The sequence below is a fragment of the Liolophura sinensis genome, chromosome 12 (genome assembly GCF_032854445.1).
Source record: "Liolophura sinensis isolate JHLJ2023 chromosome 12, CUHK_Ljap_v2, whole genome shotgun sequence".
In the NCBI taxonomy this organism is placed as follows: domain Eukaryota; kingdom Metazoa; phylum Mollusca; class Polyplacophora; order Chitonida; family Chitonidae; genus Liolophura; species Liolophura sinensis.
Window position 1 is genome coordinate 22576971 of NC_088306.1, and position 20048 is coordinate 22597018.

At 38.9% G+C, this 20048-nt stretch overlaps 1 protein-coding gene across 1 annotated transcript; it reads right to left on the bottom strand.

Annotated features, from left to right (window-relative positions):
* Nucleotides 1-5502: 5502 nt before the first annotated feature.
* Nucleotides 5503-12484, bottom strand: LOC135479361 (protein Star-like). Its single transcript, XM_064759185.1, has 3 exons — nt 11910-12484; nt 8903-9097; nt 5503-5928 (listed from the first exon to the last, which is right to left on the bottom strand). The coding sequence occupies exons 1-3, from the start codon at nt 12276-12278 to the stop codon at nt 5572-5574; spliced, it is 921 nt and encodes a 306-aa protein (XP_064615255.1). The 5' UTR covers nt 12279-12484; the 3' UTR covers nt 5503-5571.
* Between the last annotated feature and the right edge of the window lie 7564 nt (nt 12485-20048).

Below are 20048 nucleotides of genomic sequence, written 5' to 3' on the forward strand. Positions count from 1 at the left end.
GTAAGACAAAGGAGCGAGGGCTTAATATGTTCTTTGCACGAACATTACATATTTCTTGCTCTGGGAAACATCTTTTACAGATATCATTTTAAATATCATTTTAACCTTTTCGTTATATTGTTGATGGCATTTCGCACCATTAATCATTTATACATTTCTCTCTATACAGTTTTCTATGCAACATTCCTGGCAATAATTACGCCGCAAAAACATTCCATTTGTTGTGATGCAGTGACTGTTCTGTTAATTCCTTGGCTGTTCAGTTTTGGGTAATCAGACTGCCAGTCGAAATATGGTGTGAGCCAATCAGAAAACTTGATATTACAGGCAGTTGTCGCTGCCATATTTCGCCCCTCGGTCCAATCAGTTCGAGAGGGAGCATGCTTGGTTGGCATGTTCAATAGGCAAATATATGCACTCGGTGTGTTGATATTTTAATCACTATTCTGGTTTTATACTTAAATTTTACTTTAAAAAATTATTTTATAATAAACGTATCTTGTAATCAAAAATGGAGACAACATTATCTAAATGCTCATCAGTAAGAAAAAAGAGTCTTCTGATACAATAAGTTTTCAATCAACCCAAAAGGAATGTTAGATATATTTTTCTTCATCAAGAAAATGCCGACTTCCATTTTATGATGTTGAGTGTATTATACCAAACCTTTGCCTTACGTTACATGTACATGCATTGTGATTCTCAAATTAAGACCCTGATAAAATATGTCATGCATAAAACTTGCCAAAATCACGAACTGATGTTGTCATAAACTTTATGCTGGATTGTGTAAAGATGTTGTCATGAACTTTATGCTGGATTGTGTAAAGATGTTGTCATAAACTTTATGCTGGATTGTGTAAAGATGTTGTCATGAACTTTATGCTGGATTGTGTTTTTTTTTTCTTTTTTTAATGTTTTTCATCGGAAGATTTAAATGTGCATATGGCATGAATATTCTAATCAAAAAGATCTCTTAATAGGCATGTATATTTTTGGTATTTTCTTTATATTCTTGGCAAGATAATCAAAGGTTTTGAGAACTAAACTTTTAGCTGTTGTACTAGCAATATAATCAAATTTACTTCATGTGAATATCAAATTTTGGTTGAATTTTCAATATATATATATGTATATATGTTGCGGTCTTATTCAGTGAAATACATGTGAATTGTATGGTGCCAAATTGCATTGCTTTAAATCAACAGGATTTTTCAGGCAGATTGTGACATTACACTGTATTGGTACTCATAGCTGGAAGTTGACAAATTCCCCCAAAGTACTGGCTTGTTAAAACCAGATTGTATAGTCAACCCATAATAAATATGTAAATTAATCTCTGTTAAAATTATTTTAGTCTGGTTTAAGTAAAAATTTCAGTTGTAAAGTTTTCTACTGAGAAAGATCGAAGAATTTAAGCAAAACTTCAGTTTATTTGATGAATCCACATAAATCAAATTGTCATCCATATTGTCTCACAAACACAACAGTACTTTTTTCTACCATCGAGAGTTGGTCTTAAGTTGAGAAATTGTTTCAACCCAACCCTTACCAAGGACTTCTAATTGGTCTGGTTTTCTCTAAATCTGTGCCAGGGATGCCTTTATAGGGGCAGAAATCTACATTTATTTACATGTAGACTTACAAAGCCATTTTGTGCCTTATAGTGTCTCTCGCCTTATCTTTGTACTTTTGCCATTTTTGAAATGTTCATATGTTCCTGTTGTGACCTGCCAAATTCAACCAAATTAGTATTTAGTTTTTATATGCATTTCTATGATACATTGATGTTTTATGCAATATTGCCATATGCCTATGTTCCTTACATTGCCAGGTTACATGTATTAATTATTTACGTTTGCTGGGAAAATCTTTGAAGCTTTCAATGAAATTTGGTGAAATATTTTCCCATGTTATAGGTATTAGCTGACTGTATTTTGATTCAAGCTTTCTGACAGTGCGTTGTTTTGTATGCATAAACAGTTATACCGTGAAATGACATAAAAAATACATAACAGAAGTTCATGCTATACCGTCCATTTTATGGTACTACATATATATATATATATATATATATATATATATATATATATATATATATATAGTATTAAACAATCTACGCTTGAATATTTATTGTCTGCAAGTGCAAACCATTTATGTCACCTCTTATTGATAAAAAAAAGTTCCGCTTACATTGCATACTTGTTTTGGGTCATATATGTATATGACATAATACAGATATAGGCCTACGTATATTAGCATTAATGTTACATACATGTATAGGTATGAATAATAATTCATCTATTATTAGGAAATATTTGTACCATATTTCGAGAATAGGAAATTGTAACCAGAAAATACAACAAACATTTGTGAGCTAATAATGTCATTTAAGTCTTGTCACGTGGTGCCATTTGTAAATTCGACCGGTCGAACTCCACTTAGTCAAGTCTGATGAAAATAGGATAAGCAATATTTTTATAAACCGTGTTCACACGTTGCGATTTGTCCATTTCTGCAAATTGTATGAGATAAGCCCGGTCGCACTGTGCAGTGTATGCCTTAATATCGACCAGTCGAATTAGATTTGTCGAACGAAAACGGGACAAACGTTATCTCATACAATTTGTAGAAGCTGACACATCGCACTGTGTGAAATAAAATAGCGTTTGTCTTGTTTTCTTGCGACAAAGCGAACCGTGTTCACAGACCCGGCTTAATTGTTAGTCCAGATGTGGTTCGACTTGTCGAATTCTACGAGTCAGTTCAACAAATCACACCATATGAATGTGGCTGAAACGGTAGCGAAGAATCTAAGAGTCTCTAGTATAGGCATATAGCCGCAGTCAGCATGAACTTATGTAGTCTGTAGTAGCGGCCTTCCTACAAAGTTTGAGATATATGGTTTATGCGTGCACGAGAAAATACGAGAAGCAGAGTATTGCACTTTAATTTGGCACAACTTTTTACAACATTTGAATTGTCTATCCATCCGTACTGCCAGATGACGTTGATGTATATTATATTGTAGGATTAAGGCATAAACTTCCAAACATATCTTTTGTGTGATGTATATACGAATTCTTTGTTAACTTAATCTGGTATATACAGTATTGTAACCTATAATCCCGTAACGAGATAGGGAGCTCTTCTGAGCGGCCATGTTTTACGTCAAGTTTATATAGACTGTAGTTCTAGCCGGTGTAGAAAATAGTCCGGGGCTTTTAAACAAAGTATATACAATAGAACTGTATATCCTGTGAAGAAAGTAGTCCGGGATTTTAGAGAATTATTACGCGTTTTCATCATACCTCCAATCAGACACGTACAGTTATGTCTCCCTGTAAAGAAGATAGGTACGCAAAATCTTTATATAAACTTCAGCAATATTGATGTTATGTTTTTATTCTTTGGTATTTCGTTATTAATAAAAAAAACATTTTGTTACCGAATTTATTGTTTTGCTCTGTTTTTATTGTTTTGTTAGATGAAATGCATACACTGAAAACTTTCATTTTCATTTCTAAACACGACTTTGTACTTTGTACATTGTTCTTTATATATTTCTTTTTTCACATTCTGAAACATATAAAGTATATTCCTTCACGTTTTTGTACGTTTTTACGTTTTGTACGTTTCCCTCAAAGCCATAAACTTCTTGATCTTATATAGACATCAGCGTTAAGCGACCATACCATGCAGTCAGTCTCACTGGTACAAACTGCATGGTGCTCTATGCAGGGTTGCCATGAGTGCAGCGTCTTCTTTGCATCTTTTTGAGGTTGCTGTCTTCGTCAAAGAAAAGTTCTCGAGTTATTTCTTTATAAATACATATTTGTTTATTGAAACAGGACTGCAAAACCATCAGTGGTGACACCAACTTTTGGTTTGCGAATTTATTTATTCCATTTTTACGGTCAAACGAGATATGTGGATTGTTTTTTCATATTTTGAAGTAAAGAGGCTGTAAGATATTTTTTCTTTTTTTTTTCTTTTTGGTGACAGGAAATGGATGTCTGGAAATCGAGTAGTAACTTCTTACCCTCTGTCTGATGGAAAGCGTTCACTTAAAAGAGGATTTGGGGTGCCTGCTTGGCCGAGGTGGTTACGGTGCCAGCCCGGCGCAATAGCCAAGGAACTTCTCACCTGTCGCTGTGAGTTCAAGTCCAGCTCATGCTGTCTACCTCTCCGGCCGTATGTGGGAATGTCTGGCAACAACCTGCGGATGGTCGTTGATTTGCCTCGGGTTCTGCCCGGTTTCCTTGCACCGTAATGTTGGCCGCCGTCATACAAGTGAAATATTCTTGAGTACGTCGTAAACACCAATAAAATATATAAACTAAATAAAAGAGGACCTATATCGATATTGATCAGTGATCGCTGGTGTCAGAAAACTTGCGTACCAAGTTCAGCTTTATCGGCCTCGAACCAAAGGTTTTAAAAATGGTACTAGCGCAGCGTAACGACCCAGAAGCCTCTAACCAATGCAGTCGCTGTGAGTTCAAGTCCAGATGCTGGCTTCCTCTCCGGCCATAAGTGGGAAGGTCTGGCAACAACCTGCGGACGGTCGTGGGTCTTCCCAGGGCTCTGCACTGTTTCCTCCACCCATAATGCTGGCCGCCGTCGTATAAGTGAAATATTCTTGAGTACGGCGTAAAACACCAATCAAATAAATAAATAAAATAAATAGCTACTGCCTCGATTGGCACTAAACACTAAGACATTAGTACAATGAAACAGGACTGGCATAGACCCTGTGTTTGACTGGGTGGGTAGTCATGTCTATGTGTCTTCGGCATAATACTTCGGTGGCGTGCACAAAACATAGGGGCCTACACCAAATGACACCTCGTCGTCAGGTAACTAAAAGATTGTTAATATAATTAAAAACACACAGCAGACAGAGTAAAACCAGAACAGCATCTCTAACAGTATGCAGCGCGAGGATGCCTTTAGGTGTACGAATTCCTAATTTATTTATTTATTTATTTATTTACGCCATAGTGAAGAATATTTCATTTATACGATGGCGGCCAGCATTGTGGTGGGAGAAAACCGGGCAGAGCAAGGGGGAAACCCAAGACCATCCGTAGGTTATTTCCAAACCTTCCCACGTACGGCCGGAGATGCGAAGCCAGCAGGAGCTGGACCTGAACTCACATTGATCGCATTGGTCAGAGGCTTCTGGATCATTCCGCGTTGGCACCTAAACACCTAGGCCCGATGAATCTTAAAGCCTTCTTAGTTGGGAAATATATAGGCCTATACCGTTCTATAAAGAGCAGTTAATTGAGACAATTGACAAAAATGGGCCAGTGAAAACACGGAAGCCTGATGAAACTAGCCACGTCTGAAGGTAACCATATGGCTTCTCTTTCCACTAGTTTACCAGATATAACATGTTGGGTTTACCCGACGAACAGCCATTTCGTTTTAAGTTTTCAAGAGAAAGAATGAAAACATTATCTGTTTTATTAATTACACGTTATTACACGTTCGTAATACACATTTTATTTACACGTTTTGTACACGGTTAAAACCAGAAATATATGATTTATATACATTTTGTAATCAAACATTAGAGTTTTCATTTGTTGACCTTCTCCTAAATATTAGATCTCGTTTGTCTAAAATTCTATTGTCCATCAGATTTATTGCCTTATAGCCTTGGCTCCGCATAAACTGAATGATGTCGTTGGCCTCATCTTCCTGAAATTCCACACTGAGAATTTCTATCTCTATTAGGTTAAACGGAATGGTTTCTAAAATCTCCAGTTCTCTCCTATTCGCATCTATGGTAACAAGGTCGATGTGCCGTCTGCCAATCGCGGTTGCTATGGCAGAAAATGGAAAGCACATCACTGGGTAGCCTTCTTGGTCCTGGTCTGAAGCACTATCGGTAAATAAGTGCCCTTCTTTGATCTTTTTCTACAACGATAAAACAAAGATGGTATAAAGTATGGGTTGAAGAAATTTACAATTAGGTAACTGGTGTATGAAGAACACATCGGAATTTGCGTCAAGCGGATTTGTCTTGGTCACCTTTGTCTTTGTTGTTTTCATGTAAATAGCACAGAAGGCACTTAATAAATAAAATTGACATTCACAGCAAAACAATGCAAGAACACCGGCATATAATACTCAAAGCCACATTAAATCCAAATCAAGAAGATAAGCAGAGTGATCGCTTTTATTTATTTATTTATTTGATTTATGTTTTACGCTGTACTTAAGAATATTTCACTTCTACGACGGCGGCCAGCATTATGGTGGAAGGAAACCGGGCAGAACCCGGGGAAAAAGACGACCATCCGCTGGTTGCTGGCAGATCTTCGCACGTACGATCGCGCTTTAAAGTCCTTACACATTTTATTTGTGTGTCTGGGTGGTTAACTCTTGCTCATATGTATCTGCATGGGCAGATTAAATAAATCCTTTCACGTCTGGAATTGTTGTCATGTTTGGTGTCTTTGCATAATGTATGATTCGGTCTACCCAGGTGTCATCATGAATCTGACGGAATGGTGGCAGACGCTATTAATATGTTTGGTGTCATGTTTGGTGTCACAATGCATGATTCAGTCAGGCTTCATGCAATATAAATCTGACGGAATGGGGATCGTCGCTACACTGCGCGATTTGGTGTCGGGTCTGATGTCATTACCTGAGTCAATCTTCATGCAATATAATCGGACAAAATGGTGACAGTATCTATTGTACGTTTGGTGTCATGTTTGGTGTTATTAGCATAATGCATGATTCAGTCAGGCTTCATGCAATATAAATGAGATAGAATGGTAACAGTAGGTATTTAATGTTTGGTGTCATGCCAGGCGTCTTTCGCATAATGCATGAATCAGTCAAGCTTCACTATAAATCTGAATGGTGACAGTCGCCATCGGGAAAGTTTCCCACTTAAAGTAGTTCGGGTAAAATCTGTGTAGCCTATTGTTCGCCCCTGCCTTTGCATGCAGAGACGATTTTCTGACAGACAGCTATAATAAAAAAATAATAATCTGTTAAATTTAACAGAAAAGTCTCTTGTCTGCTGCTATGCTAGAATGTATTCTGTTGTTATAGCACGATAATGTATCATATTTAACCCAATCTAATAGAATCGTTATGTTGAATTCGCCCTAAAACACCAATCAAATAAATAAATAAATAATGTTGAATTATTAGACACAAATAGAATATGTGTGATATATTCAACAGAATAATCTGCTGCAATAACCTCATTCATACATAAATTATTGTGGTGTAACTCCACATTAACAAGCGCAACTGACATACACATCATTATATTCCCCTTTAGTTACCGCTTGGATAATCAGATAAAGGCATGACCTCCGATTAGGAAAGATTCTATACAAACAATTCGTTTGGAACATCGATTTTACTCATTATTCATTATTAGGGCAAACGCATTTTGCGAAGCGGGCATTTACATGGTATCGACCCTGTAACAAGGATAAACGTCGTTCAGTAAATGGTTTGTTTTACGGTTTATTTATCTGGAGGCATATTGTAAATATAACAGCGACCCCCCAGTACTGGCTGCTGAATGTACAATGTGAAAACGGTACACAGAAATGATGCCATTGTCATATCTGGGTCGATTATATACAGGGAGAGGTACTGTATATATACACAACGAAAATATAAACACACGAAGCAATTTATTTCGTTTTTCTTTCAGTATTAAATAAAAGTGTTAGCTCAACGATTAGGGTAGGTATTCCTTATCAATTGTGGCTTCAATTTCCACCAGATTTTCACGTTTTAGGGCAATAATCCATGAGTTATGGGAGCGTGAAAACAAAGTGGTCGGTAATCACAGTTCACAACACTCAGTACTGAGTGTGTCCACCGTTAGTGTCACAAGGAGTGGGAACTGTGATTACCGCCTACATGTGGTACAGATTTAAACACATTTCAGGTATGATCTTTACTACTGAAGCTATAAAGGAAAGGAAATCTGGGGAAAAATGAAAGAAAAGATTTTTAAACGAGAGAAAACGAAAGATTTGTAACGAGAGATACATGTATAAGCTTCTGTTGTTTTATAGGCCCTCTTGGTGGGATTTTTCGCCCTTGCAATAATTGAGTAATACCTTCCATTCTGCCCTTAAAGTGTCATCACAAAGACTGGGGCTCGTTTCACAAAAAGTTTAAAGGTTAAACTCAGTCAGCCGACCAGCATTTCTGTCTAGACTGTTTCACAACATAAGAAATTATTTGGCTATCAACTAAAGCTTTTTGTCATAGATTTTGAAAGTTGGTCCAAAATCCTTATTCACACACGAAGGTGGTTAGGAGGAAACGAATTCAGCTTTAAAAGTGTTATTAGTCCCATTTTTTGAAAGTTTATTTACTCATGTGTGAAATATAGGAAGAAATCAGCTTCTATCAGAAATGAAGGTCTTTTAAAATTCACAAATAACCAAAACGGACACGTTGTTGCTGTTTCGTTTCGACTGTGTTGTGAGAGTTATTGTCCATCATTTGCAATCTCAAGAACTAAAACGATGAAGAAATTATCGTCTTTTTTTTCTTATTTACACATTTAGTACTTTAGTTTATGTATATATTGAAGCCAAATCGAGGATTCTACCAATAAGATTTGCTGCAGAGCGGCAACACAGTCGACTGTGGTAAGCCAGCTAAGATTTAGACAGCTTTACTTTGTGAAACGGCCGGTCGATTTTTTTTTCCGTTGCCTGTTTTCCGTGGTCTGCTAAGTGATCCTTGATCGACTATCAGACCTTTGACGGCTACAGAAGTTTTGTGAAACAGGCCCCAGGAATGAACCAAATAGCTTGAACCCGAATCATAACAAGGGAGAGGTTTTTCATGGACTGATGTTCACATCTGACCAATTTTGAAGAAATACATTACGCACCTGCATGGCGAACTTCTCGTTGTTGACACAGCCGTGCAGAATGTCTGCTTTCCTATTTTTAAGAGCCAGGTCCTGTTGTTTGGCTGGGTCAGGCTCGATCAAGAGACCCGTCCATCTTAATTCCTTCTCTAAATATAGGCTTACAGAATCCTTCTCCCCATCCCCAGCCCCTATGTCGATGAAAAAGCCATTTTTCTGAAAAGGAAAGAAAGCATTTGCATTTATTATACCGCATGTCCTTTCTGTTCCCCTCATTGGATAAAACCACGTCAAGTGGGGTTTTACAATTGACGAGTCGATGCACCCAGTCACGTCGTCTGGCGACAAATGCAACGTCCCATGCTTTATTGCATTTGTTTTGGTCAAGTCTTGTGTTATACTCACGCATTGTAGTCCATTTTAGCGTTGTCTGTTATAGTCAATATGCAATGTGACTTTTGACATGAGAATGACAACATTCAAAATCCGGACAAAAAGGAAACAAGACGCTATTAAATTCAGTTTTTTGAAAAAGTCAGTTAAAATTTGAAAACCACAAAAGCATATGCATCGATAAAGTACCCAAATATAAAACATAAAAAACAATACCTTTTTATTTTTGTGATGCTGCATAAACGAGATATCGCTGTCCAATGTAAGCCAAATCGCGTTTGTTTAGAAAATCGACAGCGCCGACATGTTATGAATTTTAACGATCATGCTCGAGTTATTTCTATAAACAGAGAACGCAGCTGCTTCCGTTAACGTCACAGGAACGCTCTTTTGTCTTTTAACCATATGAGCGTGGAGCGCGAGTGACGCCACATCTTCGCTCGGGCTTCTCTGGTGCTTCGTAAGAATTCCATAATTCCAAAAGATGCTTTGATTAGTTACATGGTTACTCCACTGACGCCTCGCCAATATAAGGATTGCTGACACCATATACTTCTGCATCTTATCACTGAACAACCATGTAACGAATTTATCCTGCAAAGACCCGATGTATAGGTAAGTCGCCAGAGCAATGTGACCATTGTATTTACAACCCAACAAAGGGAGATACTCAGCAGACACATTTGACATCGTCTGCAGGACTCGAGAATATATGTGTACCCCACGTGACCGATGTTGCCCAACGAAAAGCGGAGTATTTTGTATGGTGCGGGATAAATAACGTTACATGTATCAACCACGTCAGAACAAAATTGCTCGGGCCGATAATGCTTGTTTCCAACTTTCTTACGAATCCCAAGGCTATAGCATTTGTTGTGCTTTCATTTAATTCAGTATATTGCGCAACAACCAATTAAATATACAAGAAATACACCAGGAAATGACCTTTGCACAATAAAATCGTACATTTGTATATTATGATAAACATTCGTATAACGCAGGAGCATATTGATACACGGGATATAGAAACGCTCCCCCGGAGCTCTGCTCGGTCTCCTCCCAACATAATGCTGGTCACCGTCTTATAAGTGAAATATTCTTTGGCACAGCATAAAACACTCATTAAAACAAATCCATAATCAGTTAAAGAGAATGAAGCACACACTGTGTAGCATTTGTAACAGTTGTCAGGAGTACATTTCTCCGCATATCGATCACTGGGGTAAATATATGTTGCCCTATTTCTTAACAGTTGCCATTGACGACTGCACGCGGAAAACATTTCTGTATTTTGACTTTGTCTGTATGTTCGTCGTGTTAAATTAGATCGCCACGATGGATGAACAGTTGCAATTAAAGCGCAAATGAAATACATGTTCTGATTATCGATAACTTATAAACTATCATGGTGCACGATTTATATATACTGATTCCACTCATTCGCCTAGAACATTCCATGCGTCTTTCCAATCTGGTTAAAAACTGTTGACTGCTTGTCTTTGCTTGAATCCGTCTTAATTTTGTATTTTTATACTTTTTTTTTAAATCTCTTTGGTGGTTTGTGTTGAACGTTGTTTTGGGAATTGGCTTTCCGATTATTGACCTGGAACGTCCATCTTGGTTGACAGCTGGTATACCAATGTCTATTTTGACGAAGATTTTAGTTGATGACTGGTGTACGAATGGAAGCGTTGACGCCTAGATCAAGCTATACGCATCGGTTGGATGTGACGAGCTCACGGCAAGTATATATGTGTATGTAGGCCTATTCTGATGCACCCCGAAAAGACAAATACATTTTATCTCCTGAACAATTCCTTTGAGCAAATGCAGACAAATGTGCCTATTTAATACAACATTTTACAGCAGATGGAGAGTAGACTAGATAAGCCTTTTGACGGCTGAAAATATGTGTTCATTTTAATAATGGCCGCTAAAATACCTTAACGCTACACTGATCGGAAAGCGACGCGATGATAAATGATCAATGATCAACCATTGTAAGCGGACAGGTCATCAAAAAACCTCATTGATTTGCTGATTGCTTTTCTTTGTTATGCCATCGGCTTACAACTTCATCCCCCAGGGTATAGCTATTAGCCATCGGTTCTTTTTCTAGAACAATGATAAACTGCCTTTTATGAAGTAGAAACCAGTGAGAATGCTTTTGTTTGGTTTTCGCCACGTTCAGTAGCATATAGGCTCGGCGTTTCCAGTATAAAAACATAAAAACACCGTAAATGTACCTAATACTGCGTTCGGGGGTATCCTGAGCAATTAAGGTCCTGCTAACTTCGTTCATGGGTGTAGGCCTCTTAGGCACAATAGGACGTCGTGTGTAGAACTCTGTGTCCTGTATGTCCTGGTCAGCGGGCTAGCGCAGCACAATGGCCCAGGACCTCTCGCCAAAGTGGTCGCCGTGTGTTCAAGTCCAGCTAATGCTGGCTTCCTCACAGGTCGTACGTTTGAACGTCTGCCAGCCACCTGGGGATGTCGTGGGTTTTTCCTGGGCCTCTTCCCGCTTTCCTCCGACCATAATACTGGCCGTCCCATTAGTGAAATATTCCTGAGTGATGTGTATAACACCGATAAAATAAATAAAATAAATAAATGTGGTGAAGTGAAATAAACTTACCTTCGACCCCAGCGTTTCCTCGATAAACATACTTTGCCCTCTTGAGAAATCCTTCTTTTGTACATCCTGCAAGTTATACGGCCGATCTGGCTTGGCTTTAGCTATGTATTTAAAGCGGATCAACTCGGCTAGTTTTGAACTGTTCTCATCAATTTTCTCTCCTTTGCGAAGTCTGTCTTCCAGGTCCTGGGTTGAGATGACCACTGTTGCATATCCATGTCCAACTGATCCAGCATCAAGCTTTATGGTGGACAGGGGCCCGGAACTTGGCCTGTAGGTTGACTTGAAGGTAAGGTATAACAAAACCACCACGACAATTATAAAGATGATTATCAATTTGGGTTTTACTGCGAATACCCTCATACTCATATATGTAATTTACCTTCTTTTTTTACCGGTCCGACCTTATCATATACCACACGGTCTCAATTCCTCAATCTGTGAGCTAAGAACAACGTATCAAAATCCGGTAAGTTTCATCGCCTCCTTAAACACCATCGAAGCCTTTCATCTGCAGTTTTATGCCCTACAGTGCATACTTTTTTTACGACAGCGCATAGATTTCAGTCTTTGTCATGCAGGAAATGTGTACTTGCTGCGCATTGAACGTCTGTTAACTTCAGCTGTCACTGACACGTGGCATCCACGTTTTGCCTGAAATTCCCGCATCAACGGAATGTGCTGTTTTCATTGAACATCCAGTACAACGCATTCGGCCTTGAGCACGTGGCCTAAAACACCTCGTAAAACTATGAAAAAATAGATAAAAATACAATAATACACAAGAAGAAAATCCATATCGAAACGACCATATAACCAAAATTAATTTAGTCATCTGTACGAACGTTCACCACATGTCAACTATTTCATTTGTCTTCTGAATATCAAAATCTTAATAAATAACTTGCGCATTTAAAACTGTTGACAGCTTTCTCTATAAGACTCCGTCCTATATATTTAATTTCTTACTATAATACTTTCTTAAATTATGGATGGTTTGTGTTGATGGTTGCATTGGAAATTGCTGTTGCTATTCATGGCCTGGAACGCCCATTATGGTTGAGGACTGTATATCGGAATATCGTTTATACGACACCTGTAGATTTATTAAGCGGTCAAATAGCATGTCTGTAGAAGTTAAATGGTGTAGAAGCCGTTGTGTGAATGAGCTGTCACCGATGAGCAGAGGATATTGAAATGCTCCGTTCAATGACTTGATCAGACATACATGCTCAGATCAAGGAACAATCGACATAATGTATTGTCTGGAATATTGGAAAACAGTAAGCCTGCTCAGTAAACAGTCTATATCTTTAGTAAATGCTGGCATAAATACCACTAAAACGAGTGATTATAGGCCTATTTATGTTTGCATACATGTCGCATTATTTGACTTACCATATTCATGTTCTACAATCTCATTACCTCGTTTAGAGATAATGATTTATGTGGAGAAATGTACATATAGAAACTGTGCTTCAAGATTGTCAACACTTCGGGTTTTATCTGCTAGCGGACGTACCTTTAGCTTGTATAGGTCTATGTGTGCACTTAGCTCTCATGATCACCTGTACTGGCCCATGGATTCAGGACAGGCTGATAAAATCTAACATGGACGGCTCTTCAGTGAGCATTCATCAGGTAAATATTTTATTAGCAAGCGGTGAAGAGTTAAAGAAAACCTGACTATGGGTTGGTCTTGTTTAGTGTACGCCCTTCATGACGAACTTTAAATACATCGCTGCTGATACCTGGAGAAAAGGAAAGTCAAAGGGCCTACTGTGAACTCTCGTTGGACTAGATTCGTTTCTCGGAACATCACAAAAGATTTCTGTTTGGTCGTGCGCCTTTGAGCGCTTGGGTATACCGGCACATGCAGCAAATCCCTTAGATATACAAAAAATATTTGGTCGTGTGCCTTGGGCCTTCATATACCGGCAAAACAAATCCCCTATATGCCTATCGGCGTAAACAGACTGTCCTAGTATAACAAACTGTGAGATGGTACACAGGCGATAACAACGATAACATCGTCTTTAATCCATGTATGTTTCAAGACAATACCAGCTCAGAGTGATACGGTGAATCGTGGTTCTTGGATAGGTGTGCGTGGTCAAGGTTGGTGAGATTTAACAGCTTAAAGGGTTGACCGCTCCGGCCATATACAATGGTCAGTGGATAATGCATGCTGTATTGTCCATTTTAGCACCGAGACAGGTACATGGTAAAGCCCTTCGCCTATGCCTGCTACAGCGCGCCGTCAAAATGGGAGCTTTGAACAGAGGTTAACTTGTCGCCCCTGTGCCTATAGTGCATCCTGCTGTGCGCCATTGAACATCTAGAAAGTGTATATGCCCCAGAACAGATAACGAGACAGTAAGAGATGTCTGAATGCACAATAAGACACAGGTCAGATCAGGGACTGAACTCTTCAAACTGCAACTTTTAAAGAGCAAAACTTAAAGAACACATGGTAAATAATACATAACTCTGGAAGTTTTGTGAAACCGGAAACCTATTCTACATGGTTTGTCACTGCTCTAGTTTTACTCTCTATGCGGTTGCCTGCTGCATTGTAGGCCGTATACTGTCTATTATCCTCATGCACTCGCTGGTGGTTGTGTAAACTAACTACATTTACTATAATGCCGTTTGGCCGCTGTCTTGATGACGTATCGTTTGTCTGTTACCTGTGGCAGGCCATATATCGTGTGACGTGTAGTCAGGGTTTTACAAGCGGCAATATTTATTAAAGGGGATCCGATCGACCGGTTCAGATAAACATTAGTTAAAAAATATATTCATCCCTGATATATGTTTTCACCGAAAAAATCATAATCACCCCTATAGGAGGATGTTTCGTAAAAGAAGTGCAACCAAAATATCTGTCCTATACCAATCCGTAAAAAAAAAACCGTCAGTATAATTTGTCTTTTAAAAGTATTGTGAAATCGGTATTACTATTTCATTTCATTTGATTTCTGATTGATATCTTACACCGTAAAATAACAATACGACGGCGACCAGTATTATAAAATATTAGTATTTAATGGTATCAAAAAATCAAGACGGCGTCCAATGTTATGTATGGTGAGAGCTATTTTACTTCACTGTTTGTTACTGGATATTATTTATTAAGAACTATATATAAACTAGATGGGATCTTACATGAAAAGTCTGGAAAAATGGCCTTGATCCCCCCGCATCGCCCCATCCTTCAGGTTTTCATCGTGATCCTATCCCTTGATAAATATTGTTATGTCACTTATATATAACATGTTATTTGTATAATACTATATTAAATCGTTATATTGATACTTAAGCGGCGAAAACTATAAACAGACTACTACAGGTAAGGACCAATGCGTCATGCAAACGCTGAATGTTTCACGTTTTAGATCTCTGCGAAGACTGATTATCAGTTATAAATCCTGTCCCATAAAACATCCAGACTGATGGATGAAATCTTATATGTCTGGAATATATGAACAGGTTTACTACATTAGTTACATATATAGTCCTATATGTGACAAATGGTTTTAACTGTTGACAGTTCTAAACACCATGGCCAAACACATGCCGATACGTTAGACCTACCCTTTTCCACACGTGGACGCCCTTCGATTCATAAAAAGCCTTATTATCTTTTAAGTGTGTGAAGGGCTAAATGAAATGCCCCCAAGTGAATGGCTTCACACATGAAGGTATATGCCTGGCTTGGGTAAATGTGTTCTTTGGCGCACAGACAACGATATATAACTATGTTTTTGTTTTTATGGCACTCAGACTACACTCAGACACGGCACTCAGACTACACTCAGACTACACTCAGACACGGCATTAATCTGTGATTATCATAAATCATGTTTCATAAACCATCCCAACTGATGCATGAAAACTTATGTCTGGATGATTTTAACAACTATAATCTACATGTGCTTCAAGCTTCACATATGCATTCAGGTATTTTTTTTATATTAAGTATACTCTTGAATGCATGCGCACTTTTTTTCTTCTTATGGCACGCTATATTTGTTATACAGCTTAGCAGCGACTATTCAAACACGCCTATATCCTACCTGTGCGGCCTTAAAGTTTGGGTGCAGAATCTATGTTAGCTCTATTAAATACAACTGAAGGTACCACAAAATTAAGCTTAACTCACCTGTATCTCTAATTTCCTACATACGGCTGGATCTCAAAATGTCTGCGCTACGCCCTTAAGCTTCTCGGTCATTCAAGATTCTTTATAGCCTTTGCAAATGTTCGCAGTCTTTTGAATGTGGTTAAAGCGCCCAAAATAACCCGTGACGATTTGTATTACAATTTAAACGTGGTATGTATACATGAGCTCACATCTGTCCTATATATACACTTCCGCTTTTAGGTAACATACGTGCGAAGGATAATAAGACCGCTATTTATATGAGGGTTAGGCCTACGTTACTTAATACAACTTTGATCAACCAGCCCCTGATAATTAAATATCCATTTGAACTAGGCCTACCAGTCTAGACACTTTTGAACAACCGTTTCGATCAAACAGTCGTTGAAAGCATACTTATGAACAATACTCAATTTTAGAATAATGATGCCGTTTGATTGAACTTCACACTGACAGGCGATACACTTTTGAACAATAATGTGAGAATGGTAACACATTTTGAACACACAGCCACTGATGATACACTTTTGAACAATACTGCCAAACTGGTAACGCCGTCTGAACAAACAGACAATGATAATACACTTTTGAACAACAGTTTGAGAATGAAAAAACCGTTTGAACAAACAGACATTTATAATACACTTTAGAACAATTCTTTGAGGATGATAAAACCGTTTAGATGCATAGACATTGATAATACACTTTTATACAATGCTTTGAGAATGATAAAACCGTTTGAACTCAGACACTGATGATAAACTTTTAAACAATAGCCTACCGTGCCATGGGAATGATTAAACCTTTCGAACAAACAGTCACAGATAATACACTTTTGAGCAAAACGTGTTGATCTTTCTGGAAGTGAAATTACGTCCATCTGGTCATATGCCTCCTCCCTTCCATGTAAATGTATATCTAGATTCCAAAACTAGATTCTAACCGCACAGCATTATACTTACATGCAGGTAAGTTGTACACAGTAGGACTAACGGGTTCACCATCAAAGAAGCATGTGCGGCAACCACCTTATTTTAGAAGAGGGTCAGCAGGCTAACGCTTGCATGCGGGAGTGTCCTTACTCAGGTACATTCCCAGCCATCAAGCATGGAGCTAAGATGTACATACCGGTACCGTTGTTTTCACACCTATGAAGTTGTAGGCGCTGTTCACCTTAGAATATATCGCCCGTCTATTAGTTACCTGTTTAGGTCTACTGAACGTAAAAACCCACGTGTCCATACTTGTATGCATTCCAAAACCCACGAATGCTCCATCACCTGATGGACGCTAAAAAAAACAAACACACTAGGTTGTTGTAAGTGTCTTACCCGACCGGTGACAGGTGACATTCGCGTCAGCAGTGAGACCATATACACATGACAGTATGTGCACCTGCATGTATACCACCTACTGACAGCAATATACACGCGCTCAGGTGGACTACAAATAACCTACCTTATACATCACAGGCACGATTCTCCTTCAGTCGAGCCTGACCTGGTATTCAGTCTCCTTCAGACCGGCAGACCGCGCATGGGAGTTATAATTGGAATGCCTCGGTGGTTAGGCGCACATACACAATACTCTCAGAAGAATGGATATTAAAAATTCAATCCTTAAGAAATCGATCGGTTCGAGCACTGCCAGCGTATTCGTTAGGACTGGAGTATATAGCCTAGGGCCGCAATGTACACAGAGTTACGTACTGCAACGCAATGACCCGGGAGCCTCTCACCAATGCAGCCACTCTGAGTTCAAGTCTAGCTCTTTCTGGCTTCCTCTCCGATCGTACGCGGGAAGGTCTGACAGCAGCCTGTGGACCCATGGTCGTGGATTTCACCCGTGTTCTTCCCGCTTTCCTCTCACCATAATCCTGGTCGTCGTCGTATTAGTGAAATATTCTTGAGTACAGCGTAAAACAGCAATCAAATAAATAAACGTGTTGATCCTGCAGTATGGACTCAACATATAGATGCTATTCAATACCCTTTCATATACAGGGAAAAAAGTTGACTGATGTCCAGAGTAGGTGTTAGGGAAAACAGAGAACCCTCTGTTTTCAATACATCGTTCTATTCCAACTGAAGTCTCGATCTTTTGTTCTCTGTTTACAGTTGTAACCGACAAATCACTGGGCTTATTATAGAAACTGCCCATATAGTTGTAGGGGATTTCCTATGTAGAGAAAATTTTATGCAAAACTTTATGGAGAAGGGTTTTGCGGGCATCCCCTTCCATAAACTTTAGGTCTATGTGCATATGTTACTTACTTGATTGGTTTTATTTATTTATTTGATTGGGGTTTTACGCCGCACTCAAGAATATTTCACTTATACAATGGTGGTTAGCTAACATTAAGGTGGGAGGAAAACGGGCAGAGCCTTGGGAAAACCCACGACCATCCGCAAGTTCTTACGTGATTGGTGCTGAACGCCGTGCTTACTTTTTTCACTTTTACGACGCCATTCAGGTTTTTGGATTGACAAAACCTGAGTAAACTAATGCTCCCTAAATTTGCCAGGTATTTGTGTCTAACAAACCTCCTGGCTGAAAGCCACTGACAAACTGACGAGAGTTGGGTTCGAGCCTGTGACTTGTTGGTTTCACAGACAAATGCGCCAGCGAGAGCCCGGGTTGTCAGCTATCACCGCAGGTTCAGCTTCAATAAATACATGTAATCATAATACTTTGACCCTCAAATTTAATCCTAATTGAAATGCACAATATAACTCTTATTTCCTTTTAACACTCATTAAGGCGGATTTTTGTTAATTAAAAACAGGATTAATTATAGACATCTTGTCAACCATACTGAAATTTCTCTTGCTATAACGCAGAGGGCTTCACTGACAACATTGTGCAACCATTTTTTTGCTCGAACTGAAAGCGTTGCAGTTTAGTTATTTGTTTTATTGCATGGCCTTGAACGTTGTACTCAAGAAAATGTAAGTTTTACCACGGCGACCAAGTAAATTTAGGGGCCATTGAGATGACTAGATATCAAGCCTCTCAAGAATTTTTCACTTATGCAATGATGGTCCATTTTATGGGTGGAGGAAGCCGGAGTGCTTGGGTTAACCCACCGACCTTTCAGACCTCTAGCTAGGATTTGGTGAAGGCATGGGGGAAGAGCGTCCCAGCCAAATGAGCCGGGCGTCCGGGGGCCTGCGGCCCCCGTCCGCCAGAAAACTTGCATTGCCGGAAATGCTTTCGTTGCGTCAAAAGGGTAGTTTGACATCTAACATCAGGATAGATTAAGTGGCCTAAAATATTATATTTTAGTAAGGTTTGTAATCCTCATAGTCAATCGGGATGCTTAATCGCAAGGCTTACTGCTGTACAAGATTCGACAGATATGACATCTGACCATAATTCCGGGGTCACCACGGAAGGGAATTTTCTCATTCCAGCGCAGGCATTTTAGTGCTTAATTTCATGGGGTTTGGTGGCGAGGTGGATGCCGACGCTTGTAGAACTGTGCAAACGGGGCTGCTGTAAGACAAGTGAGGAACTTGTCAGTGAATTGCAAATGATCGGTGGTTTACCCCGGTTTCTTCTAGGGGTTACCTCCACCCATCTGACAATACTGACCCACCGTCAAATGAGTGAAATAATCACGAGTGTAGCGTAAAACAATCATTCATTCAGTCAAACATCTTACAGAATAAATAAAATGTTAATTGAAACTGATTTTGGAAGCCCATCATTTCCGTAGTTGCTGTGACAACAAAGTCGTTCATATATTATCACTCCAGCCTTCCAAGATTTATTATCACTCCTGCCTTCCAAGGTTTATTTTCACTAACTTCTGTGTTCAACGTTCTTCAATTGAAGGATGGACTTCAGTTAAAAAGAAACAGGATCAATTACTTTTTAAAGTATATCAGGTTAACCGTCCCTCTAAGCAGCAAAAATTTCCCTAACAGAAAGCAAACAGTTTATCAGGGATCATGCACTATGTCTGTACTGAA

What these genes read in the sequence shown, in the direction of transcription:
- LOC135479361 (XM_064759185.1), bottom strand. Translation starts at nt 12,278, where the DNA reads ATGAGTATGAGGGTATTCGCAGTAAAACCCAAATTGATAATCATCTTT. An exon ending in AGGAAACGCTGGGGTCGAAG is followed by an intron (nt 9,098 to 11,909) that starts GTAAGTTTATTT and finishes TTTCCTTTTCAG; the next exon opens with AAAAATGGCTTTTTCATCGA. An exon ending in ACGAGAAGTTCGCCATGCAG is followed by an intron (nt 5,929 to 8,902) that starts GTGCGTAATGTA and finishes TTATCGTTGTAG; the next exon opens with AAAAAGATCAAAGAAGGGCA.